The following is a 26,988-nucleotide window of genomic DNA, read 5'->3' as shown; positions in this document are numbered from 1 at the left end:
AACCAGCTGATTTGTAACATTTTTTTAATTTTGATGTGTGAATGAACGCTGTTGCTGTGAGTGCTTTGTCCATCTGGCTCACGGGACGGGAAAAGAAACTTTCTAGTATACTTATTTGATTTAATATTATCAACATTATTTGGCACTTCACTGTATATGCACAAAATAGGGACACCCGATGATGGTGTGCAACTAAAAAAAGAGTTGCTTTGGGCCTATGGCTTGTTTAAGCAATTGAGGAGGTCCTGGTTCCCTCTCTTCTGAGCTTATCACCTCACACTGAGGACCCCTATTCACATTATTAATATATTTTTAACTAGTGTTTAAGCCCGTTACATTAATGGGTGCTAGAATATATGTCTTTCTTTCTTTCTGTGTCTCTCCCTGCCCGTCTCTTCCTTTCTTTCTGTCTCTCTCCCTCCCGCTGTCTTTCTTTCTGTCTGTCTCTTTCCCTGGCCCCCTTTGTCTGTCTGTCTCTCTCTGACCCACTTGTCTGTCTGTCTGTCTTTCTTTCTTTCTGTCTCTCTCCCTGCCCGCTGTCTTTGTGTGTCTGTCTTTCATTCGCATGCACTGCCTGCCTGCCTGTCTTTCTGTCTCTCTCCATGGCCCCCTTCTGTTTCTCCCCCCCAAAAGCAAACCAAGATTGTTCCCTGGCCCCCTTTCCCTCCCCCCCCACTTCCCTGTATAGCAGCAGCATTCTCTCCCCCCCTTCCCTGTGCAGCAGCAGCACCATTGGGCCCCCCCTTTCCTTGTGTAGCAGCATTCTCCCTCCCCCACTTCCCTGTGCAGCAGCAGCACCATTGGGCCCCCCCTTTCCTTGTGTAGCAGCATTCTCCCCCCCCCACCCCTTGCCTGCTCCCCCTGTCCTGCAGTAGCCCTTCTCCCTTCCTTTTACCTCCCCCCTGTCCAGCAGCACCCATTCCATTCTCCCTGTCCTGCAGTAGCCCTTTTCCCTTCCCTGTCTAGCAGCACCCCTTCCCTGCTCCCCTTGTCCTGTAGTATGCCAGTCATCAGTAGCGTTTCTCATCCCCCCCTCACCTCTCCTCCCAGGTCTCACACAGCCGTTGGCAGGAAATGTCGGCAATGGGTAAAATCGGCACTGAAGGCTTCTCTTACGCACCACAAATCAAAGCGCCACAGACTCCACCACCACGCATGCCCCGCATATAGAACACAGCCACAGAAGCAGAAATTACGGCGGCAGGATTCACGCCGTTTCAACTATGCATGTGCAGGTAAGGGTTTTATTATATTAGATACTGAGTGATTGTGTATTTAGAAGGTTTTTTGTCCCTGTCCTGGGTGGTCCTTTTCCCAATAAGCATTGATTTCGTTTCTTTGAAGTACCATTGTGCTTACATTGGGGCTTTTTTGCTAATTCTTTACCCTTTGTCAAAGTATACAGCACTGGACTACAGTAGCTAAGATTACACAACATATATAAGATACTATACTATACAGGTCTTATATCCTACCAATTTATGATCTAAAAAGATATATATGAGCATATAGGGAATTTAACATTGGTGTGGATTCTATTCTCTTGGAAATGTTATTTTCTGTGGACTGAAAATCCTGCTGCTTTCTGTGGCCTATCTACATGTTTTTTCTTATATGTGTTAAGGGACTGCAAAACTCTGATATTCAATAAACTGTCAAGTTAGGGATGTAGGGTGTGAAACAGGTAGGACAAGGTTGGTTTTAGAATTTAAAATGAGTTTTAGATTACTCACCTTCGACCTTCATTGTACAGTTTTAGACACCCTGGTAACTGTCCAGGATGTTGCCTTATGTCCAATCCACAGAGTTCAAAGATACAGTCACCAGTGGCTCTAAATCCTTCGAGGCAGTGACACGGAAGGCAGCAGTTCTGACTATTACTGCAGAGAGAAGCATTTTTATCCTCTTCTATTCTGCTGTCTGCTTTCCTCCCTTCCCCAGAGAGAAAACTTGAGGAGCTGCCAGAAGGTTACCTTCTTTTTGCTAGGCTAGTGAATCTACAAGAGGCAGCTTAGGAAGGTGGTCTCAAGGTCACTTTAGGGGTGGCAGGGGAATGAAAGGTGTACGCTAGCAGATCGCATACAATCTATGTTCTTTCTAAATCATAGGCTAGTATGGACTCCGCATAAACTTTCATTGGTGGGTTAAGTATCATCTAATGTATGTTGGAATTGTAAACAATTCCCAGGCTCTCTAATACATATGATATATGAATGTTCTAGTATTAATTCCTTTTAGAAAGAAGTTTGGATAATAATACAAAAGATATTTGGAATTTCGGTTCAGATTTCTCTTTTAATTATTATATTCAAATCTCATTCTCCCGACATTAGTATTTCTAAAAAGAATATGAAGTTATTTCATATTATTATTACTACAATTACTCAAAAGCTAATTCTTTCCAATTGGAAAACTTCGCATTTTCTTAATCTCTCTGTTTGGTGGAGCTCAATCCTTTTTCATCAGAGATGTTAAATGGTAATAGCAGAAAAATTGGGAACAATTAGAACATTTCACATGTATTGGTCCCTTTTATCTTCTTTTTGTGATCCTTCTTAGTTGCAATCCTTCTGAGGAAATGGTATAGTGGTATAATTAGTTTTTCCCTCCCCCCTCTTTTTTTTTTATGCACTGTGCTTCCAACTTTTGTATTTTGTAGTATTTAATGCAACAATTTGCTTTCTTATGCTCTTTATATACTTAGTTCAACTATGTTGTTAAGATTGTTGAGCATCTACTGTTTTTCAAATTATATTCTCTAATAAAATATCTTGGATAAAAAAAAAAAAGATGTACGCTAGCACATCACATCTTGCTACTTAACATTTTATTTTTAAGATTTTAAGGGTATGTTACCTGTCAATATGTGCTTTTATTTCCTGCTGAATGTGTGTATTTTAGCATTTAAATGCTTTCCCAATAAACATCTTTAGCACAAAAACATACATCTGTTAAAAGAAACAACTTTCCATTCCAACACACAGACAATTTCACTTCTACTGTCTAAACACACTGCACGAGTAGCACCAGATAACCAAAAAATGGAATGTGCGAGAGGAGAGAAAGTAAACTTTTTTATTTTATTCAAAACAGAAGAGACACTTGCTTTTGCTGACAAACCCACTATTATCTGTAGAAAAAAGAATTAAACACCACACTGACAATTTTAAATTTAGAGTTTTTTGCCATTGATCCCCAGTATATTACTGATCTTGTAACTCCACGATGCCTATGCGAGTGCTTCATTGAACTCAGCAGAGATCAGTAAATGATCCAGAGCCACAAACTACAGCAATGACCTCTACTCACCAGGTGTCAAATGCATCAAACGCTACAATATACCAGACAGAAAATAAGAACCTGGCTCTAAAATAAGACTTTACCCTCTAGAATTGGAAATTAAAATAACAATTTTCATTATACAAAAGATTACAACAATATTCTTTGCTTATTATATACTGGATGGGGGAGTGGGGTAAATTATGGGTTTACACTGTTACAAATGAGTATATCTACATTTCAATGCTTTATAATTATAATGTTTCTGATTTGTTACATCTTTACCTCCCGTGGAATCTAAAGTATAATACAAAAAAATCATATACATATAAATAAATTAACTGGACTATGCAAAAATTGTTCTACCACAGAGAGGGGAGTACTATAGTAGGCTAAAGGGATCACTGTAAACTGAATGAAAATCACAACAGTTCTCCTTCTGCTTACAATTAAAATATTCTACACTACAAAAACAAGTTGGCAGTTAAAAAAAACACAAAAAACTATTAAAGTCACAAACAAAACTTTTCTGGGTTCTCTTTAAATAGAACATAATGTACCAAAACTTTTATGAGCTGGAATGTACATTATTGTTAACAAAATGTACTGCATACATTAAGGAAAGATAACAGCTTGAGGCCAAGTTAAATTAAACAATACTTCCCTAGATCCTGGGCATAAACAAAGCAGCATAAAGAACGTACTGTTGACCTGAGGCTTACAAACCATAAAGCTTTACATATCATATCCGATTGGCTCTCTCTTGCCATAGGCGTCTCTCTTCTACACCACTATTCTCAGTTATTGAGTTTGTGAACATAATGAAATAACAAATAAGGTACCATTGGGATCACTCATGGAATGTATAGTGGCCATACAACAGGGACATTATAGGAAGTTTATGGATATTTGGGAGCCATTGACAAAATTCTGTAAGGAGTGATTGTTGATTTTCCCCTTTTGATAATACACGTCCAGGGAGGGTGAGAAGATTTTTTTTTTTTTTTTGAGTGCAAATTTTTGGATAAGTAGAAGGGGGGATGGGATGATATATGTATTTGTCATAGAATATAATTTTGATTGAATTTAAGTGCTGTTAAAGTGTAAATGATCGTATAATATGTTGCACTTATTTTTGGCTTTAAAATGAATAAAGATTAAAAAAAAGAGAGAGAGATCAATCATGTATATCAAATATTCTTCAGATGTGAATAATGTGGTCCCATATTAAAAAAAAAAAAAAAAAAATCTGATATCTGCTATGACTAGGCTAAGTATCTGGAAGAAGTTTTGAAAATTTCACCCAATCCTAATACTATTTTGTGGGCATATTATGTTCCAGTTACTTCTGGAAACTTAGCAAATGAGAAAATCAATGCATCAGTCTGAATATTCAATTTGAGAATATGGCTAGTCAGATCAACTTGGATCGTTGTTTCTTAAACTGCTGTAATACATGACTTTATTCTACAGAAATCTTTTTAGATATTGACCAAAAAATGTTTTGAGTAAAAATTTGAGTTATTTCCAGACATGGCAAGAGTCAATCAAATCAACAGCTTTTCTTACTCTGGCCCAAAGTTCTGCAACTGGGAGCTTGCTATTGTTTAAAGTTTCCTTGTAAATGTTTCATTGGGTATAATAATGCGAAATATGTCTTTTTATGAGTCATCACAATTGATTTTCTTCTTATCAAATAAAACCCCAATACTCCTTTCTTACCAAAAGTTCTGCAGGCATCTAGCCCCAACCTCCAACAGATGTCTGATAAGATGGATACCTCTGAGCAGCACCAGCAGTCTTGATTGCCTTTTTTTTTTTTTTTTTTCCTTTTTCATTCTCCATGTGATTCTAGTTTTCCCCCAGTTGTGGAACATATTTTTGAGCAATGTAAAATATTTATTTCTTATATATTGAATATGCAATTAGTTTGCAAAATATTTCCCTTTACTTTGCTCTAATGTGGGGTTTTGGTTTTTTTTTACAAGTTATTTACTTGAGTATGTAAATTTTGAATATTTCATTTAAAAAAGTCTAAGAAAAAGTGTTCTTTGCACATTTCAGTGTCCAATAAGATTTTTCCTCTTCAATTAAACATCTTATTTCTAAACTTTTGAAGATTCTTCAGCTGGGTGCTTTACGTCTTCTTTTCCTCTTTGGTCGTGGACGATCTAATAGTAAAACACAAAGCCAGATGCAATTTAAAGGAATGCTTATTAAGCTACGCTAAGCAGCTAGCAAGGATGTTAGTGCGCAGTAGCCATTAGCATAGACCCGCACTAATGTCTATGGCACACTAAAATCAGCCAGTGCCGTACAAATCCTGCACCAGGTCCTCAGCATGAACGCAGATGGAATCAGGGTGGGTCATGGGCAGAGAAGAGGTGAGACTGACACTAACAACTAATAAGCAGGACATTAGTGTCAGGAATATCGACAGCACAGCTGCACTTAAGCACAGTTACACTAAAGGCAGTCAGATAGTGTGACTACAACTCTTAGCAAAACAAAAAAACACCACAACTTCCCACTGAACAGCAACCCCCGAAAGAGACTTCCTCTTCCCAAAATAGTCACCCTCCCAAGAGATCTCCCCAACAGTAAACCCACCTCCCACGCACTCCCCCAAAAATGAGAAGCACCCACCACTAGCATAAAAGTATCGCTGTACACTCAGCATTACCTAACCTGACCCCCACTGGAGGTCACCCTGGTGGTTGTTGATGAAGTAAGCAGCAGTCCCCCTTCATAGTCACTCCAGGTTCAAAATGGAGGCTATGACCCCTAGTCTCGCAGTACTACTACTAGGGATCAATCTGCCACATAAGGGCAACCTTCGATATGACAGATTACCATTTGGAGTCATAGCAGCCATTTTGAAACCAGAGTGGCTAAAAGGCAGGAGTGGAGGAGACTACTCCTGCCCTATCCACTAGATCAGTGTTCTTCAACATTTTTACACCTATGGACCGGCGGAAATAAAATAATTATTTTATGGACCGACAAACTACTAAGACTGAAATATACTAAGACTGAAATTTAAAAAACCGTCACTGCCCCGTCCCCGCAAGCTCAGTCCCCACAAACCATCTGATCCCATCCGCACAAGCCTCAAATAGTTATGATTTTATATTGAACATATTTTATGAAAGTATAAAAAGAAACAATATTCTTTACAATTGTCATTTTATAAACACAAACAATACAGAGCAAGGATCAACAAAACCCCTGTCTCCCCTCCCCTTCACATATATCCCCTCTACTATCAAGAAAATTGAATAAGCCAAATTATTACCCGAATGCTACACAGAAATATCATGCTAACAGAATATCGTAGTCACAAATGACAGGAATAGTGTTAGGGGAGTGCAACTAGGGCAACTGCACCTTGGTCAGAGAGAGCCCTAAGCCAGCTGAAAGCTAAAAAAGCACTGCCTGGGCTTTGCAGTCCCAAGTTATGTCTAACACCAGCTCTAGCAGGATACATATTTCAAATCTGATATATTCTAATCACAAAATAGAAATAAAATGATTGTTTTCTACCTTTTGTTGTCTCTCGTTTCTGCTTTCATCTTCTTTTCACTCTCTTCCTTTCAGCATCTGCCCTCTGTCTCTTCAATACAGCATCTGCCCCTTCCATCCACTGTCTTCCCTCTCCCCCTTCCATATGGTATCTGCCTTTCTATGCCGCTCTCCCCTTTCCATCCAGCCTGCGCCCCCTCTATCCTTTCCAGCTTCACTGCACTCTTCATTTTTCTCTTTCCTATACCAGATCCAGCATCTTTGTCCCTCTCTCCTTATTTATCTGCTAACCCCCTTCCCAGCATCAATCTCTCTCTCTTTCTCATTCCTCTGTCTCTCCCCCTTTCCCTCATCTGATCTCTCCATTCCACCCTGACTCCTTCCCCTTCTCTAATCTCCTTGCCAGATGTCTCCTTCCTTTTTTCCTCCTCCTCTGTCCAGCAGTAACTCTCTCCCCTTCCCTTTCCCTCCTCCCCTCCCAGCAGCATCTCTCCTTCTCCCTCTAGGTCCAGTAGCAGCTCTCCCTTTATCCAGCAGCTTCCCAGCATCCAACAGTGGCTTCCTTCCCTTCCCTCCGCTCCCCTTAGTACTTGCCTGCAACAGTGCCAATAGCGTCAGCACGATTCGCTTTGGCAGCCTTGGGGCTTTTGCTGAGTCGCAGCCCGCCTCTGATGATGCAATTTCCTCTTTCCTCTGAGGCGGCATGACCCATCAAATGACCCATGGCTGCCTAAGCAACTCGCTGCACTGATGCTATTGACGCTGTTGCAGGCAAGTATTGAGAACTGGGAAGCAAAACATTGGAGCTCCCTTGATCTCGCTGGCCCTGCGCAGACCAGCAGAAAATTTCTGCGGACCGGTGGTTGAAGAACACTGCACTAGATTACCAGGAAGACTCCCAGAAGGGATGAGACTGCTGTTTAGATGGTACAAAGTTGGCCACTATGGCAGCTGAATTATTTTTTTGTGTGTGCAGGGGCCCACACTTCATGCCTTAGTAGATAGAAGAAGTGTACCAATACTATCTGCCAAGGAATGTGATGCACGGCCCATGCTGAGTCTGCCCTCTGGAGTAAATGCAGTGCAATTTTGCAATTAAGTACCGATGTGCAATAAATTTTTTTAAACATGCCCCTTAGTGTTTTAGGTATTTTTTTTAAACAAATACAAGACCAATTTATTTCACGGGTTTGGCCAGTGTAGAGTGATGCAGACCTAAGGTTTGGCTACAAATTATATTATCATCTAGAGCACTTCACAGTTAAGGTGTTCTTTTCAGTTATCCCTTGTTGACAGATGACAATGTGCCCTTGATATCTACTTTCATTTGTTTTGAATTTATCATCTATGATTGTAAGTTGTTAAGCCCTTTTAATCAAGTTATTCACTTATGTATCTATAAGCATTAGCAAGTCAGTGCTTACCTCCTGGGAGTTTATTTATAATAAAGCAAAGACATCTTTTCTGGACCTTTGAGAGTTAAATTTACTTTAAAAAGATAAGGCCTATATAGCCTCTAATTCATATACTACAAGCCTTCTGAATTATTTTTAGAGTTGGAAGGTGGATGGCCACCACTTTGGCCCCAGCAAGCCAAAGAAAATGACACTGAAGAACTGTCTTATTAGCGATGACCCTCTATTTCTAGGGGCTGGTGAAGGTTCCTGTGCAGCTTGAGTACGTCAAGGAAGGAGAAGGATGGTTATAATCAAGGACATAAGAAGAAATAAATCAAAACTCAAAATTACCTGGAAAATGTGATTAAATGAATGGAGCTGAGAATCTACCTTCTCAGTATCAGCTGACCAGTACCATCTCCCTTTTAAAAACTGTTACATTTTATTAATAAATGCAAATACACAAAGAAATAATTTTGAAAACATCCCAATAAAATAGCAAGTCATGTTTCAGATGAGTTTAAAAAGGGCTGGCCTAGTGGCAATAAATAGGGAACTAATCCCTAGGAAACTTCAGTCCCTGCTTGTCCTGTTTGTCCGTCTTGCATTGATTATAAGTTCTGTTGAGCAGACACTACCATCTTTTACATGTTTGTGTACAGCAATGTGACATGCATGCAACAGGAGAAATCCAGAACTAGATCAAAATTAAGCCAGTTGGCAGCTGTGTCATATATCAAGCAACATCCTTTTCATCCTCAGCTAAAGATGTGTTAGCATCAGCCCTTAAGGCTTACCCTGTCTGCCTGCCTCTGATGATAGGGGTATACTGCAGTTGATAGCACAGGCTGAAGAATGTAGAAAAAGGATGTGAACTGCCAGAGTATTACAGCTTATAAAGCAAACAGGGTACATGGCACTAGCAGTTTACTGTGGAGCAGATAATTAAAGCAGCAGGTTGAGAATCAGGTAAGCTAAGGTTCAAATCCTGATTCTCTCAATGACACATTTTTTGACTTTAGGCAAGCCAGTTCATTCTCCTCTGCCTCAAATACCAAGACTGTAAGTCATCTAGGGCAGGAAAACACCCACTATACCTGAGCTTATCTCATTTGAAACTTGGATATGGAAAGGCAAGCTAAAACAAAACAAAACACCTGAAATGCAATAAAATGTTTAAAGGAGACAGAAGAGAGCATGCTGGGAGTACAGTCCCTGCTTAATCATACCTTCCTCAGTGGAGCTCTCCTCCTCCTCCTCTTCTCTAATTACTGGCATTGTAAGGTGATCGCTCTCAGTTCCCTTGAGACCAGAATTTTTCATAGCTAAGAACATAACAACAAAACAACATAAGATTTGCAATACTGGGACAGACCAAAGGTCTATCAAGCCCAGCAGTGGCCAACCCAGGCACCATCATCTACAAATGGAAGAGAACTCTACTTTACAATACTGTGAGCACTGGTAAAAAGTGCCACAAGCCACTGCTTGTCCTCTTTCAGGTCCATTAACACAGCTGCTGTCACTTGCTTTTTGTTAGGCAAATTTTAAATAGCATTCCTATGTGCAGCACCCACACGTACTCTGCGGGTAATTGTCTAAGGAAAATCACTCAGTACAAGGGAGTGCTGAAAAGTTCTCAGTCCAACCAAGAAGAGAATGACATGGCTATGGTTCAATCAGTGATCTGAAACTATGTCAAAACATAGAATTTCGTTTCTGCAAATTGGCACTTAATGAAATAAGGTAACACTCTTTTCAGCTACAGCGGCAAAATAACGCTCAGAATTTAAGAAGTTAGTTCTCATTTGGTTTGAGAACTTTTCAGCACCCCCTCATATGTAATATAAGGGAACCAAGTATAGGACAATCAAGCCATTGTGACATCACTGATGAGGTTGTCTCTTATTGGTGGAATGAGGCATTATGACATCACAATCCAGCTCTGGTTACCAGATACTGAAACTTGTCACACTATGAGGGGTGCTGAAAAGTTCTCAGCCCAACCAAGACGAGGATGACATGGATATGGTTCAATCAATGATCTGAAACAATATCAAAACAGAGAATTTCATTTCTGCAAATTGACACGTAATGAAATAAGAGAACACTCTCTTCAGCTACAGTGGCAAAATAACGCCCAGAACTTAGAAAGTTGGTTGGTTGGGCTAAGAACTTATCAGCACCTCCTTGTAGCTAACAATGTACACTGTGTGAAAAAGGGGTACTTTACATCTGTTACTTAGGCAGGCAAAATCATGAATGGATATTTAAAATAAAATGTGCATCTGTTGTTTGTCTCTCTAACTAAACACACCGCCAAGAGCACTTCTTTTAAACCAGCTAGAAAGTGCACATGTTAAAGAAATCCATGCATGCTTTTAGCCAGGCTAATTTACCTCAGTAGAGGGCATTTAATGTTATGCTTTATAGGCTACTTTTAGTGACATTTAGGGCTCCTTTTACAAAGGTGCATTAAGGCCATAACACGTGTAATAGAACACGCTAAAATGCTGCGTGCTAGCCACTACCGCCTTCTCTTGAGCAGTTTCTCGGGTAGTGCATGCTAATCCGGTGCGTACGCTAAAAATGCTAGCGCACCTTTGTAAAAGGAGCCCTTAGTGTTATGCATATGACTACTTCATTAGAATTAGTTCCTTAAATGCAAAGGCTGCCATTCAAAACACAGCAATTTAAGTAATTTTGGATTCTTGTTGGTACGATCATGTCACACCACTAATGAAGTGTGGCACGGTGGTTAAAGCTACAGCCTCAGCACCCTGAGGTTGCGAGTTCAAACCCACGCTGCTCCTTGTGACCCTGGGCAAGTCACTTAATCCCCCCATTGCCCCAGGTACATTAGATAGATTGTGAGCCTGCTGGGACAGACAGGAAAAAATGCTTGAGTATGTTTATTAAAAGTTTTAAACTGTTCTGAGCTCATTGATTACCAGTTCGATATCGGATTAAATTTAAGGTATACAGAACTTTACAGTAGTAAACTGTTTTTGAAAATTGCCCTCAATAAAGGATATTCAGAACAGCATACTGTGTTGTAACTATATTCACATGCTTTGAAAATTAACTTATAAAAGAAAAAGCAACCTGGATGGTTTCCCTTGGAAAACCACTTCCGGGTTAAGCATAGTAAAAGTGGCATTGCAGATTTGCCTTTGTTATTCATGCAGGAAGCTTATCAAAAAAAACAATATTTATACATTTGGAGAGCCCAAGTAAAATCTCTGCCATTTTATTTGTTTACAAATTGTATTTAACCCTTTATTTTTTTCTTCTTACCTTTTGTGTTTGGTTGGTCTAAAGTTGTATTAACCGTCTGGTTTGATTAATGTGTTTTTCTTTTTACCCCAATTTTATCATTATTTGTAAATCACATTGATTTATGATTTTGCGACCAAATAAAATTTTTAATTAAACTTGAAACTTGCCTCTTTTTCACATTCCTCCAACAGTGAAGCCAGTGAAACATTTAGTTGTTTTTAGCCAGGACAAGCTACCAGGATAATTTCCCATTTACCCAGATAGATCACTCTGAAAAATGGCCATTACATACACGCTAAGATGAGAACAAAGGCCTGGATTCTGTAAACGGTGCTGTTATCGGTGGTCACAAGAAAAACAGCCTGGATTCTGTAAAAACGGAAGCCTGGATTCTGTAAATGGTGCCGTTATCAGCAGTCACATGAAAAATAGCTGCCGATCACATGTCAAATCACACAACAGCGCTGTTTACAAAATCATGGCTATGTGAAAGTTAAGTGCCAGAAATGTAGGACAGGGTTTTCAGGTCCTACATTTCTGGCGCCTACCTTTCATGAGAATTGCATCCATGGAGGCACCATATGACACCACCAACACCGCTTCTGGTATTAACCACACCTACAGTGGCATTAGGTGTCGTAAGGCACTTCTGTAGGCATGATAATGGTGCTCTTTTTGGAGTGCTCTTAGGTGCTTCCATTTTTTAATGGCATTTTAATTGGTTTTTAGTCAGTGTAGCAAATTGGTGCATCGATTAAACCAATTAAGTTAGGCGGCAGTAGGGCACCATTTTTAGAATCGGGCCCTAAATGTCTTTGCTGAACTCTCCTGTCATGGTGACTTTCTCCATATCTCAGAGCCTTTGCATGACTAATGACCTACCTCTGAGTTCTGTTGGGTTTCTTCTAATCCTTGGTTGTTTTTTGCTTCTTTTACTCTTTTGTCCCTTTGTTTCTCCCAGATCTGACCCAGACTCAGAAGATTCTAATCTAGCTTGACGATGCCTTCTTGATCTGGAAGCCTTTAAAAAATAAAAAAAAGGAACTACATGGCAAAGTCTAGTTAATGTACTATGCAAAAACAGCACAACACTGAAGAGAACAGGGCTACCCTAGTCCGGTCCTCGAGATCTACTGGCAGGCCAGGTTTTCAGGATATCCACAATTAACATGCATGAGAGAGATTTGCTTACCAAGAAGGCAGTGCAGGCAAATCTCTCTCATGCATATTCATTGTGAATATTCTGAAAACCTGGCCTGCCAGTAGATCTCGAGGACCGGACTTGGGCAGCCCTGAATTCTAGAGAGCAATTCTGTGTGAACATAACCACTCAAATGTGTAAATGTTATGTGCTACACTTACATCAGCTGCAGAGCTGGTGTTACATGCTCACGCCTTGCGCTTAAACACTCCCAACTTACAGTATTCCAAATGCCATGCATGGAAATGGAACTCCTGCCTATACGTACACCCCCTTGCAAATTCCTCTAGATCAGGGGTCTCAAAGTCCCTCCTTGAGGGCTGCAATCCAGTTGGGTTTTCAGGATTTCCCCAATGAATATGCATGAAATCTGTGTGCATGCACTGCTTTCAATGCATAGTCATTGGGGAAATCCTGAAAACCTGACTGGATTGCGGCCCCTTAAGGAGGGACTTTGAGATCCCTGCTCTATAGGGAGGAACATTCACATGGGCAGAGTCTAAGTCAGGGGTGTCAAATTCCCTCCTCAAGGGCCGCAATCCAGTTGGGTTTTCAGGATTTCCCCAATGAATATGCATGAGTTCTATTTGCATGCACTGATTTTATTGTATGCTAATAGATCTCATGCATATTCGTTGGGGAAATCCTGAAAACCCGACTGGATTACGGCCCTCGAGGAGAGACTTTGAGACCCCTGCTCTAGATTCTATATAGGGTGGCCAAAATTGCACATCGGGCTTATTCCATAATTGTGCATGCAGCTTAATTGACAAATGAGAAGTTAATTGGCAATAATTGGCTGCCATCAACTATTGGTGCTAACCGGCAGCAATTTGGACTTGCACGTATATCTTGCTAAGCGCTATCCTATAAAAAGAAACGCAACTGAAAAGGGAATGTGGGTCAGGGGGGTTCACTAAAGATGCACGCTCTATTATCAATTCTTTTCTTTTCTTTCTTAGTTGTATCTAGCACACTCAAGGGGGGAGGGGGGAGTTGGAAATAATTTTATAAGATATGTTATAATATGTTATATAACACGTGTATATTTTTATTTCGGTTGAAAATGTGATGAAGAGTGGGTGGTTGGGTGGGGGTTATTACATTACTAGATTTTTATGTGGTAGATATTATAGTGCTATATTGGAATTACTGTATAATGTATTTTTGTGCACTTGTTGTTCAATTTGAAAATGAATAAAGATTTTAAAAAAATAAATAAAAAAATCAAATGCAAGGCTCAGGAACCGAAGCTGTTCTGCAAAGTTGGGTATCTCCAACACCGGAGACTGTGAAGGGTGCATTGGGAGCACAGATTTCTGAAGTGCGTCAGGACACTGGTGGAATTTCCTCGTCAACGGTAACTGTTTCAATTCCTTCTTCTATGGTTAATCACCCCTCTGTAATAACTTTAGATGTAATTTGGGAAGCTCTATCGGAGATGGCAAAGATATTCATTCCACAAACTAATGCTCTTAATCTGAGAAAAAGTTGAAAAGTCTGCTTCAGACATTTTGCTATTGTCTCCTAAAGTAGAGGATCTGGATAAGAAAGTTACAGCTGTTTTTTCCCATAATTGTCTTATCTACTATCAACAATTTGTATTTCTTTTCCCATTCTTTCCTCCTGTATTAAATATGTTTGTAAGGTTAGTCTTTAATATGTTCTGCAAGGTTTACGTTTTCGTTTGTTTTGTTACCCCCTAAAATTTTGTAATTTTGATATGTATATCGCTTAAAATTTTGAATAAGCGATTAATCAAATTTATAATAAAACTTGAAACTTGATCAATCTATGAATGAAATAACTTGAACCTCAGAGCTAAGATTTGGAGAGTATTTCCAGAGTTACAAATTTGAGGTTTTTAAATTTTTCCAAAACAAGCGATGGTTTCACCACGAGACATGTTCAGAAAATATGTAATGGAAATATTAGCGGTTGCTCCTGAATTTGTTCCACCTATTGTGAAGGCTTATTATCTGCCGGCTTTTAAAAACCAAGAGGAACAGCCTCGAGAGGCAGCTTTAGTTGAAATGGATACTCTGGATGTTTCTAATATATTGGAGCATTCAGATCAAGGAAATGTAACACCAGCTACAATGGTGGTAACTTTTGCTTTATTCTTGGATACTGAGTGGTTGCTGAGATATTAGAGGGAAGGCTTCCGGGTCAGCGGGCTGCATGCAAGAGCCGCGGCTTGCGGCTTTGCAAAGAGAAGTGCAACTGAGAGCAAGGACCTTCAGCTGGCCAGGGGAGGGAGGGAGGGAGGAAGAAAGGGTGCGTTAGCACAGGAGGAGAGAGGCAGGACCCCGGTTCATAAGTACGAGTTCGAAGTAGTCAGGCGTTCTTAAACCGGGGACTGCCTGTATCAACAACAGGCAGTCTTTGAGGATTCCTATTTAAGGGTCTTAGAAGAACATTCCTGCTTAGGTCAAGCTCCAGAAACCATCACAAGTGTCATGTTAACCAGGATACCTCAGAAATAGGGTCAAGAAATTTTAGTGCTTTTCCTTTCCATCAAATAGTGAATATCTGATAATTCATACCAACGCAGTACTGTGCTTTCACTAAAGTCACTCACAGATACTATCAAGAAATCCAGTACATTGGGGTGCAATGCCACAACCTCCAAAGATGCCAGCAGTTCTTCATTAGAATTTGGAAGACATGGTGACTCCTCAAATGTCAAACAAATCTCCCCAAACCGGAGATGCCACCAAAGAAAGTTCACCACAAGACTAAGCTATTATTGAAGGAAGAAGACCAATGTAAGGGTTTAAAGGCTTGGAAATAGATCATCTGGCAAATATTCCACATAGAAGCCTTAGGCCAGGGGTCTCAAAGTCCCTCCTCGAGGGCCGCAATCCAGTCGGGTTTTCAGGATTTCCCCAATGAATATGCATGAGATCTATGTGCATGCACTGCTTTCAATGCATATTCATTGGGGAAATCCTGAAAACCTGACTGGATTGCGGCCCTCAAGGAGGGACTTTGAGATCCCTGCCTTAGGCAAACTAGCATCTACTCCAGAATCTCCCTTCTTAACTAAAAAGGAGTACAGAAAGCTGGCAGGACTCTATCCTATTCGTAGGATATAAAACTTTGCTTTTCGCCAGCAATTAAAGGAAAACCAGTAGAAAAACCATACAATGTACTAATGTGCTGCCATCTTGGATCTCCAAACATTTGGTTTCCACAATAAAATGATCAAATTTGTTCTGAAAGATTTCCATTATTTTATAAATCTATAACCAACGTAACCAGGAGGTAGCAAAAAAGTGAGATTTAATATAACAGAAAATTATTTAATATAACAGAAAATTATTTTAGGCAACTGACTAACTTTAAGCAAAATTAGATATCTAAATACATAATGCACATGGGAGACTAGAAACAGTACCTTTTTGTAACTTCTAAGTGGAGTACACTTGTCCATGGGAGCAGCTACAGATGCCAAGGAAGCGGAAGCACTGGAGAGGAGTTGTGCTGTGGGAACGCGAAAGACTGTATCTTGGGAGAATGGAAAGCTCTTTGGGAGAAGGGGTGGGGGGAGGTATTGTGTGAATTCTCAGAAAAAAAATAGAGGAGTTAGAACAGGTACAGAGAAGGATGACAAAAAGGTAATGAAAATGGAATGGCTCCCTAAAAGGAAAAGGAAAAGCTAAAGAGGCTGGGGCTCTTCAGTTTGGAGAAGAGACAGCTGAAGAGAGATATGACAGAGGTCTATAAAATCATGAGTGGCATGGAATGAGGAAAAATGAACTGACTGTTTACTCTTTCAAAAGTAAAGCAACTAGGGAAAATACTATGACGTTACCAAGTACGGCATTTCAAACGAATCATAAAAAATATTTATTCACTCAACATATAATTAAGCTATGAAATTTGTTGTTGGAAGATGTTGTAGAAGCTGTAAGTGTAGCTAGGTTTCAAAATGTTTGGACAAATTTCTGAAGGAAAGTTATTAGGGAAGTCTTTTGAAATCCCTAGGGGTAAGCAGCATTGAATCTAGCTACTTTTCAGAATCTTGCCAGGCACTCGTCACTTGGATTGGACAGTTGGAAACAAGGTGCTGAGTTTGATGGATCTTTGGTCCAATCCAGTATGGCAATTCTTATGAAGAGAGAAAGAATACCTGGAAGGGGGAGAGGAAGGGGAGAGATAAAGAGCATGCAAGTCCACATATCTTGGAATGGCGAGAGAGTGTCGCGTTTAGAGAAAGGGCATCTGTATCACAATGTGTGTGCAAGCGCTACTTCAAACGTTTTGTGGATGTCCAATGGTTGTAAATCTATAAATTATATGTGTTTAACAAAGGTCTCACCTCATAGACAGTACTGTAACTCTTAGCTTTCAGTTTCGCCAGCATGTTTGCTCTTTCCGAACTCTGCAACAAATGTTTGAAAAGTGTCAGTTATTTACATTTCAGTGCAAAAGGGCTGGATGGGAGCATGATAGCAACAGCGGTAGTACTAAACAAGGTTGGATTAGCAGGCCAGGCTCGTAACGTTTCCTTCTATCTCCTGGTGCTAAATTTCCACTAAAAATGTCAATCTCTCTGCAGCAGAGAAAAGTTGCTGTGTCATCTCTCCAGCAGATGTACAGAGAAAAGCTCTTCCTGAGTCTGAGACACAAAATCCCCATCTGTGAGTGTAATTCTAAACCAGGTCCTTAGTCAGGGTATATAGTGCTCGCCCAGTCATTCACGGTATTTTCTGACTGCGAATGACAGGGCAGGAGAGGGCAGCCGGAGCACTAGCGAGTGAAGGAAATCACTCGCGGTATGCTCCAACCGCCTCTTCCTGCACTAAAGTTGGGCCTCACCAATCAGGAGCTGCTTTGACATGCAGCTCCTGATTGGTGTAGGAAGAGGCGGTTGGAGCATACCGCGAGTGATTTCCTTCACTCGCCAGCGCTCCAGTTGCCCTCTCCTGCCTCTCAGGCTGCTTCTATCAGTTCATAATCCTTTCTCAAGATTAAAAAAAAAACAAAAACCTTGGAAATGGATGGGGAAAGCAGGAGACTAACATTTCCTGCAATATTCAATGTATTTTCTATAGCTATATAGTGGTAGATATCCAGCCAGTGGCAGTCAGTTTTTTTTAGTCACTGCTGGCATTATCCCCAGATATTCAATGCTGGGCCACATCTAGGCACCAGCATTGAATATTTGGGTTTGTGCAGTCAACTCTCTCTTATGCAGATCACTGCAATATTTAGCACGTAACCACCTAAGTGATGCTTTAAAAACATCAGACAGGCTTTTATGTGGCACGATTTGGCTGCTTAACTTAGGTGGTTAAGTGCTGAATATCGGCACTTAACCACATAAGTGTTGACTCTGCCCCTGGACTGCCCACAAAATAACCAGCTTTGATTTTAGCAGTCAGTGGTACTAAATGGTCAGCTACTATTTATTATATCAAATTATACATATAGTCAGAGGTAATATAACAATTTATAACTTTATGTAGCAGGTATAATTCTTTGTAACATATTTATCAAAATTCTGGTAATATGTTGCCTAGAGCTCTAATTAATGAGGATTCGTCAGGATATAACTGCTGCATAATAGCCCTGCGCTGGTGACGTAAGCAATAAGGAGCCTCTCCTGGCCGCTTAAATTACTTAATGTAAAATATATTTGTAGTTATATAAGCCATTAAAATACAATTTTGGAAGACGTCAATATGGAATGGAGAAGTAGTTAAATCACTAAGCTGACAACGAGGCAAGCTAGGGTTCAAATCCCAATGCTGCTCCTTGTAATCTTAGGCAAGTCACTTATCCCTCCCTTCATTGCCTCAGGGTTAAACTAGAAAATACCTAGTGTAGCTGAATGTAACTTACCTTGAGCTGCTAAATGTCTGGAGCTAAATCCAAATAAAAATAAAATTGAGTATTCAGTAGCACGGTATCACTTAAAATTAACTAGATAACGTACTGATTAACTTTAAACAGATATTTCAACCACTATTTCTGCAGCGGTTTTGCAGGGAAAAGCTACATTAGTGCATCGTAGAGCAGTGAATGGCATTTCCTACCGATTCTTGGGAAGTGCCACCATTTCCCTCTTCCTCTTCGCCATCGTTTCTGGTTGCTTTTTTGAACTACAGAGAACAAAGGCAACGTAAAATAATGTGACCAGAAGGTATCTATAAAATGAATATTACAAAATATTAAAAAGAAGAAGACTTAATATAGAAATAATACACAAAACAAGTTATAGATGTACCTTTTTTGTTGAACTAACTACTCATTTCCTGACTAGCATTCAGGAGCTTAAATAGGTTAGTGCACAATGAGATATTGATAACACTTTTAAGAATTGCAGTCATAAGAACATAAGAACATAAGCATTGCCTCTGCCAGGTCAGACCAGGGGTCCATCGTGCCCGGCAGTCCGCTCTTGCGGTGGCCCCCCAGGTCAATGACCTGAAAGTGTTCCCTACCTAACCTAAAATATTCATACCCTATTCGCTCAATGTCCTGTAAGGTAAACCTCTATCTGTACCCTGTTATCCCCTATGGAGACAATTCCATAAAGTGGTGCCCAGAGGTAGGTTCCACTTACGCATGTCAAGGCATTATTAAATTGACAGTTAAGGCACCTATGCACACTAGACACTATTTTATAAGGTACAGCCTAAGTGCTGTAATGCCTAACTGCAAGAAGGCATACATGTGGATTAGAGAAGGACACAGGGAAAAAATTTGTCCCCATCCCTGTGAGCTCAGCCCCATCCCCGCCCCCACCAGCTCAGTCCCCATCCCATCCACACAAGCCTCAAATAGTTTTATACTGAACTTATTTTATTAAAGTACAAAAAAACCCAATATTCTGTACAATTGTCATTTTATAAATACAAAGCAAGGATCAACAAAACCCCTGTCTCCCCTCCTCTACTATCAAGAAAACTGAATAAGCTAAATTATTACAGAATGCTACACAGAAATATCATGCTAACAGAATACTGCAGTCACACATGACAGGAATAGTGTTAGGAGAGTGCAACTAGGGCAACTACCCCTGGTCAGAGAGAGCCCTAAGCCAGCTGGAAGCTAAAGAAGCATGAACTTGGTTGGTTAGCAATCATCCCAGATTTGCACAGGCTTTTATTTACTATCAATTTGAATTGCGGTTTAATTCAAAAACTTATCAACTTTGGACCCCTGAAGAAGGCATATTTACTGAAACACGGACCATGTCGGGTTCCTTGGTGTGTTGAAAGGTGGTAATATTGACTGCATTTAATATTTGATATAATAAACACAGCCTGCATCTTGTAGATTTTGTCTGCAGTTTTCTCTTGTTTTTCGTTTGTTGTTCTACTTTCACTGCAGTCTTTGTTGGATTCTTCTTTGTTTTTTATAATGTCAGAGGAGCACATGGGACTTGGGAAGGGGAGTAATTTTATAATTTTACCCATGTCTGGCAGCCATCTTCCATGCTGCTCAATAATCGTAATGCTCCTGGATGCAGTGGCCAAGAAGCAAAAACAGTAGCTAGCAAAAATTCACTCAAACCTATCAGCTCCAACATATTTATTTTTTTAATACTAACCAAATAATTCCCACTTGCTTGTCTATTGAATGGGCCCTCTGCATTGAATGGAGCTTCCAAGCCACTCCTCCTCCAAACTGCTACCAGATCCAGTTTCATCAGACCCCTTTAATGTCTCAGGTACTCCCTGAAGAATCCTAAATGGGACAGCAAGTCCTACAACACTGTTTAATTTTAGACAGAGGATCCAAGGAATAGGAATGTAGGTTCCCTGGGGTTAAGGAAAGGGATATTTTGACGTGATCCAGGACTGCCGAAATGTTAAAACCAGACCAATACGGAGTGCATCTACGGTTACCTTGTCTTTCAGCCATTGCTGATGTTCCAAAACAAGCTTGTTAAGATTAACTGCAAAGTCTTCTTTTATCAGACTTAGAGCCTTATCTGGTTGGGTTTTATTAGCAGAAATTGCACACTTCATTTTCTGATAGTGGGAATGAACATTCAACATTTCCTATAAATAAAAGAAGTCAGTGAAAATTATGACCTTGCACTCTTTATTTCTCAACACTTTAATAAGTTAGGAATTATATGTCTTGATTGAATAATAGTTGATAAAATTATTAAATTTTATATGATGTCTAAATTTTATATGATGTCTAAAAATATAGTAAGGATTATATAAGATAAGTTGTATGTACAATATGTTATGGAGATATCAAGTGTATACTTAAGGTAATTGTGTGAATCTTTATGACACACTTGTTGTTATATGAAAAAATTAATAAAAAATGTTAAACCAAAAAAAAAAAAAAGGAATTATATGTCTTACGTTAATGAGAGTGAAATAAGGACTGTACCTCTAACACACTGGATGTAACGAGCTCTGTTACTTTGTTGCTACAATCCTTAAATTCCTCTTTAAGTGCTGGCTTATACACTTTATTCTTTAACTTGTATGTCAACTGCCAGAAAAAAAAGTGTAAACAATGTTTTCAGCATGAAATGGGAACAAATACAAGAGAAAATAAGGAACCTATGCATTAAATTTTGCGATAAGAAATTTTTGCATGCAGACAATAAAAATGGTATTGCACAACAGCGTTTCTCAACTTCAAGCCAAGCATCCCCTAAGTCTAACAAATATCAACCTAGTACCCCCGACCGCCGAAGTTCCACTCGAGCCCACTCCCATAATAATAGTACTAATTGTAATGCTATTTCTTCCATTCATTTTTCATATACACACAATACCGTATAATCTTATTAACAAAATACATAATGGTAACCACAAAATTAAATTGCATATCAGAAACAGTTAACGAACTTGGCAACATATGTAACACATGCAGTTCATTGGAAATGGTACTTAGAAAAAGTCAGTTATATTTCACTCTCAAACTGTCTGGCCTCTGGTGTGTTCTCAGTAACTGAAGACCCCTTTTTCAAAGGTACTACTCGAATGGGTCCAGAGAAGAGCGACTAAAATGGTTAAGGGGCTGGAGGAGTTGCCATACAGTGAGAGATTAGAGACTGGGCCTCTTCTCCCTTGAAAAGAGGAGACTGAGAGGGGACATGATCGAAACATTCAAGATACTGAAGGGAATAGACTTAGTAAATAAAGACAGGTTGTTCACCCTCTCCAAGGTAGGGAGAACGAGAGGGCACTCTCTGAAGTTAAAAGGGGATAGATTCCGTACAAACATATAGAAGTTCTTCTTCACCCAGAGAGTGGTGGAAAACTGGAATGCTCTTCTGGAGGCTGTTATGGGGAAAACACCCTCCAAGGATTCAAGACAAAGTTAGATAAGTGCCTGCTGAACCAGAACATACGCAGGTAGGGCTGATCTCAGTTAGAGCACTAATCTTTGACCTAGGGGCTGCCATGGGAGCGGACTGCTGGGCACGATGGACCACTGGTCTGACCCAGCAGCGGCAATTCTTATGTTCTTAAGTGCGGGTTCTGGCAGCAGGGCACCGTATAGAATTCACTGCTGCTGGCGACGGGCTGCAAATGAAGACTATGCATATCGTATACCCCCTGCGTGAGTCTCATTTACCTCCTGGGGTACACATACTATGTGATGAGAAACTCTGGTCTACAAGACTGCACCACCATTCCCCCTGATGGATACTCCCTTACATTGTCAGAGCTACCTTAATGTAGGTACGAGCTCTTCCTTAAGGGGAAATAACACAGGAAGGAGTCAGAGAGATAGGAATCAGGAAGTATAAAAGGGCAGGGCCATAACTAGTTCAGAGAGGCCAAGGGGAAAGAAGGAAAAAAGAGGTGATTCCCTTAGATACTCAGCTTGGCTGAGGTAAGCCAAGTTTCCTTTTCTTGCTGAACATCTGTGAGTTTGTTCTGAGATCTGTTGCCTGAGGAAAATTGTTGGAAGACTGTTTGGGGTGTGGTAGTTACAAGCCATGGTCCGTGTTTTGGGTCCTGTCAGCTACAGGCTCCTCTCAGAACTTTTGAACAAGAGACTATTTTGTGTATGCCTGACCCTGTGAAAAAAACAGGTGCAGGATTTTCCTTTACTTTGAGTTAATAAAGAAGTTTCCTTTACCTTTTGTGATCATGTCTGGCTGCTTGTGTACTGGCCCAAACCCAATCCCTGCTTACACTGTTACATGTGGTGTCAGGATGGGATTCCATTCAAATCTGCCAGAAGCAGCGGACCCCACAAACTTCAGGATTTGAGCCCAAGTTTAATCTCTCACCATACTTGGAGACTAAGGAGATTAGCTGTGCCTCAAAAGAGGGACCTGAAACTGTATAGGCAGTGCCGGACAGGCAGGATTTTATTTGTTTATATTCAGAGTACTCTAGTGCTGCCAATAAAACATGGAAAAACTAATCCTGCTCATGATGGAGGGATAAAAGCATCAATTTATGCAGGCCCAACAGCAGCAGCAGTTCAGGCAGGCGCACTTGGAGCAACAATGGCAGGTTCTACAAAAACTGAGGGAACTGCCGCAGGGCTCTCAGGTCCAGACATCTCCAAGATTACAGGAATCTGGGTACCGCACAATGGTGTTTATGCCCATAATACCTAAAATAATATCAAAGGACGATTCAGACTATTTCTTGGTGAATTTTGAGAGGACAGCACACTTAGCTGGCTGGACGGAGGCAATGTGGACTACATATCTGGGAAACCTCTTGCACCCGAATAGCCTTCCAAAGCACCAACCCCAACAGCCGAGTTACCTATAATGTCGCCAAGGCAGCAATCTCGAAGCAAGCTGGGAATACCCCAGAATATTACAACCCCCCAGCTTGCGCTGTTACACACACATTCAAATGGCTTTTGTCATATATACTCAACTATAAGTCAATCTTATATATAAGTCAAGGGCCATTTTGGGAATAAAAATGGCCAAAATTGATGTAACCTGTGCAGAAGTTGAGTAGTAACTATTTGGTAACTGACAATTTTAACTCCCCTCTTCAGCCAACAGGCCTTTCTCCCTGTCTCACTCAAACCCCACAACCCATATCTAGCATGTCCACTCTGCTGTCCTCCCCCACTAAGATTCAACATGCTATTATGCCGTACTCCCCCACACACCAAGATCCAGCATGCCCACTCTGCTGCCCCCCACCCAAAGATGCAGCATGGCCTAACTTTTTTGGTTTCTTCCAGACCCCCTCACCCGCCACTGTGCCTCTTTCTTCTTCTATCTGAGGAATGGGAATGAGGGCTCTTTACCTCTTGGGTCAAGGGATTTAAGGGATCTTTGAGGATTTGGTCATCTGCATCTATTTTGCTTGTAAGATCAAAAGTTTAGCCATCAATTTTCTTCAGTGTTCTCTTGATGGATTTATCAGTGGGGTGGGTGTTAAGTCACTATGGTACAAATAGTATTGATAACTAAGCCCCTAATTCATATATTTAAGATGATTTTATAGTTCACATAGATTAGACATAAAACAAGAAGTCTTTCAAAAATATTTTTTAAACAGTGACCTACTAGTACAGGCATTGCTGTATAATGAAAAGATCTCTGAAGTCGGAGTTCTCTGAGAATATAGGCTGCATCAAAATGCTGTGCCTTTATCAGCTCTTCCTGGAATTCCAATACTTCCTGCCAGTCCTTGAGTGCAATTCGGATCTGCAATAAACAAAGAAAAGGCTTTTATCATTTCCATTCTCAGCCCTGCTTGTTTGGCTCACGCAGGCTCCTTTAATGAGCTCAGTTTACACAAGAGAACTAGAAATCTTTAGCACACCAAAAAATCCCACCTCGATCTGGTTGAGTTTTCAAGATTGCAATAATGAATATGCATTACATAAATTTGCATACACTGAATCTATACTGCATGCATCTCTCATGCAAATCCATTGTGGCAATCCTGAAAACAAAACTGCCTCCAGGGTGGGCTCAGGAAACACTGCAAGCAAACAAGTTTTAGGGCATCTAATCTATAGTACAAGAAAATAAAGGGGAGGAGCGGGAAACGGAGAAACAACTCTGAAAGCTCAGTCTGATTGGGTAGTTTGGCACTGGCTAAAAGAGTAAATCTCTAAAACAATACCTTTTGCTTAGGCTGACAAAGCTGTGCATTATAGAGTCCATAGAGAAGATAAAGAGCGCCAACTCGAATCTGAAATGTGAATGGTGGTAGGAAGTGTAAACAGGCCACTGACAAAGCCTCCTTTGTAAAGTTGTTCTTCTCTAACTGCCCTGTTTTACCACTATTTAAAAAAAGAGACAAAGTGTTAGAGTAAGTAATGTGTTAGCATTTTTGGACAAGCACTAAAATAAGTTCTGCATCATGAAGGACAGTTCAAGCCAGTGCTAGTTTTACTTCCACTGCATCTCTGGGCTTGTACCTCCAGTTTCTCAAGATAATGCACAACTACAAGGTCAGGGGTGCAGAAAACGTAGCCAGGACTGGTTCAACCTGTCTCTTATGACCTGGAACTATCAGGTTACCTTAAATAAGAACTGTTCTGAAAATCATTGGTCTGCAAAATAATGCAAAGCAAGTTCCAGCTACAGACTATATAGCACAGTTACTTACCGTAACAGGTGTTATCCAGGGACAGCAGGCAGATATTCTCTACATGTGGGTGACATCATCCACGGAGCCCCGTCGCGGACAGCTTTTCAAGCAAACTTGATTTAAGATTTCAAGTTTGCTGGTGCTGAACCACGCATGTGTGCGCCTTTCTGCTCCACTAGAGGGCGCATCCCCTCCTCATGGTCTTCAGTTCAGATAGCTAGCAAAGAAGCCAACCCGGGGAGGTGGGAGGGGTGCAAGAATATCTGCCTGCTGTCCCTGGATAACACCTATTACGGTAAGTAACTGTGCTTTATCCCAGGACAAGCAGGCAGCATATTCTCTACATGTGGGTGACCTCCAAGCTAACCAATAAAGGGACGGAGGGAAGTTGGCAATTCAGGAAAGCAATGTTACTTACCGTAACAGTTGTTATCCAGGGACAGCAGGCAGCTAATTCTCACTAGTGGGTGATGTCATCCGACAGAGCCCCGATACGGACATCTTGCAAGCATGTCTTGCTTGAAGAAACTCAGAAGTTTCGAGATGCCCGCACCGCGCATGCGCCAGTGCCTTCCCGCCCGATGTACCGGGCGCGTCTCCTCAGTTCAGGTAGCTAGCCTGAGAAAGCCAACCCAGGGGAGGTGGGTGGGACGTGAGAATAGCTGCCTGCTGTCCCTGGATAACAACTGTTACGGTAAGTAACATTGCTTTATCCCAGGACAAGCAGGCAGGTATTCTCACTAGTGGGTGACCTCCAAGCTAACCCCAATGGGATGGTGGGAGAGTTGGCAACTTAAGAGAACAAATTTTGTAACACTGTTTGGCCAAACTGTCCATCCCGTCTGGAGAAAGTATCCAGACAATAATGAGAGGTGAATGTATGAACCGAGGACCAAGTGGCAGCCTTACAAATCTCCTCAATCGGTGTCGATCTGAGGAAGGCTACAGAGGCTGCCATTGCTCTGACCTTATGGGCTGTGACCTTACAGGGAAGGGATAATCCAGCCTGGGCATAGCAGGAAGAGATACAAGCCGCCATCCAGTTGGAGATGGTGCGCTTCGATACCGGTCGTCCCAACTTGTTTGGATCAAAGGAGACGAAAAGTTGAGGAGCAGTTCTGTGTGGCTTTGTGCGATCCAAGTAGAAAGCTAGAGCACGTTTACAGTCCAGAGTGTGCAAAGCAGATTCCCCAGGATGAGAATGAGGCTTTGGAAAGAACACCGGAAGCACGATGGATTGGTTGATGTGAAATTCAGAGACCACTTTAGGTAAGAATTTTGGAATGAGTTACGGAGAACCACCTTGTCATGATGGAATACGGTGAACGGTGGATCCGCCACTAGGGCCTGAAGCTCACTGACCCGACGAGCTGACGTGAGGGCCACTAGAAAAACCACCTTCCAGGTGAGATACTTGAGTGGAGCCGTGTTGAGAGGTTCAAACGGAGGCTTCATAAGATGAGACAGGACAACATTGAGATCCACAAACCACAGGAGGAGGTTTGAGAGGAGGGTTGACATGAAAAAGTCCTTTCATAAATTTGGAAACCACAGGAATGAGCAGACAAAGGTTTCCCTTGTAGAGGCTGATGGAAAGCCGCAATAGCACTCAGGTGGACTCGTATAGAGGTAGACTTGAGGCCAGACTGGGACAGGTGTAGAAGATAATCCAATACAGAAGATAGGGAAGCTCGCTGAGGTTCCGTGGCATTGGAAATACACCAGGAGAGAATCTAGTCATTTTTGGGAATAGCATTGTCGAGTAGCAGGCTTCCTGGAAGCCTCCAAGACC

At 40.9% G+C, this 26,988-nt stretch overlaps 1 protein-coding gene across 8 annotated transcripts in view; it reads right to left on the bottom strand.

The window, feature by feature from the left end:
- Nucleotides 1-3,061: 3,061 nt before the first annotated feature.
- Nucleotides 3,062-26,988, bottom strand: part of SNAPC1 (small nuclear RNA activating complex polypeptide 1) — a 36,288-nt gene continuing 12,361 nt past the window's right edge. For 5 of the 8 annotated variants that reach the window (XM_033952435.1, XM_033952437.1, XM_033952436.1 and 2 more), the window contains exons 3-11: nucleotides 24,726-24,885; nucleotides 24,161-24,301; nucleotides 21,043-21,147; nucleotides 20,541-20,696; nucleotides 18,723-18,788; nucleotides 17,003-17,065; nucleotides 12,360-12,498; nucleotides 9,428-9,523; nucleotides 3,062-5,450 (exon numbers count right to left, since the gene is read on the bottom strand). In XM_033952435.1, the coding sequence (XP_033808326.1) occupies nucleotides 5,404-5,450; nucleotides 9,428-9,523; nucleotides 12,360-12,498; nucleotides 17,003-17,065; nucleotides 18,723-18,788; nucleotides 20,541-20,696; nucleotides 21,043-21,147; nucleotides 24,161-24,301; nucleotides 24,726-24,885 (973 nt within the window). In that variant the 3' untranslated portion in view covers nucleotides 3,062-5,403. The remainder of the gene's footprint in view (nucleotides 5,451-9,427; nucleotides 9,524-12,359; nucleotides 12,499-17,002; nucleotides 17,066-18,722; nucleotides 18,789-20,540; nucleotides 20,697-21,042; nucleotides 21,148-24,160; nucleotides 24,302-24,725; nucleotides 24,886-26,988) is intronic. The other 3 variants (XM_033952440.1, XM_033952441.1, XM_033952442.1) reach the window with 1 other exon arrangement.

This window comes from Geotrypetes seraphini, chromosome 7, assembly GCF_902459505.1.
Source record: "Geotrypetes seraphini chromosome 7, aGeoSer1.1, whole genome shotgun sequence".
Lineage (NCBI taxonomy): Eukaryota > Metazoa > Chordata > Amphibia > Gymnophiona > Dermophiidae > Geotrypetes > Geotrypetes seraphini.
Note: the sequence above shows the minus strand (reverse complement) of the source record. Positions and strands in the feature narration are given on the sequence as shown.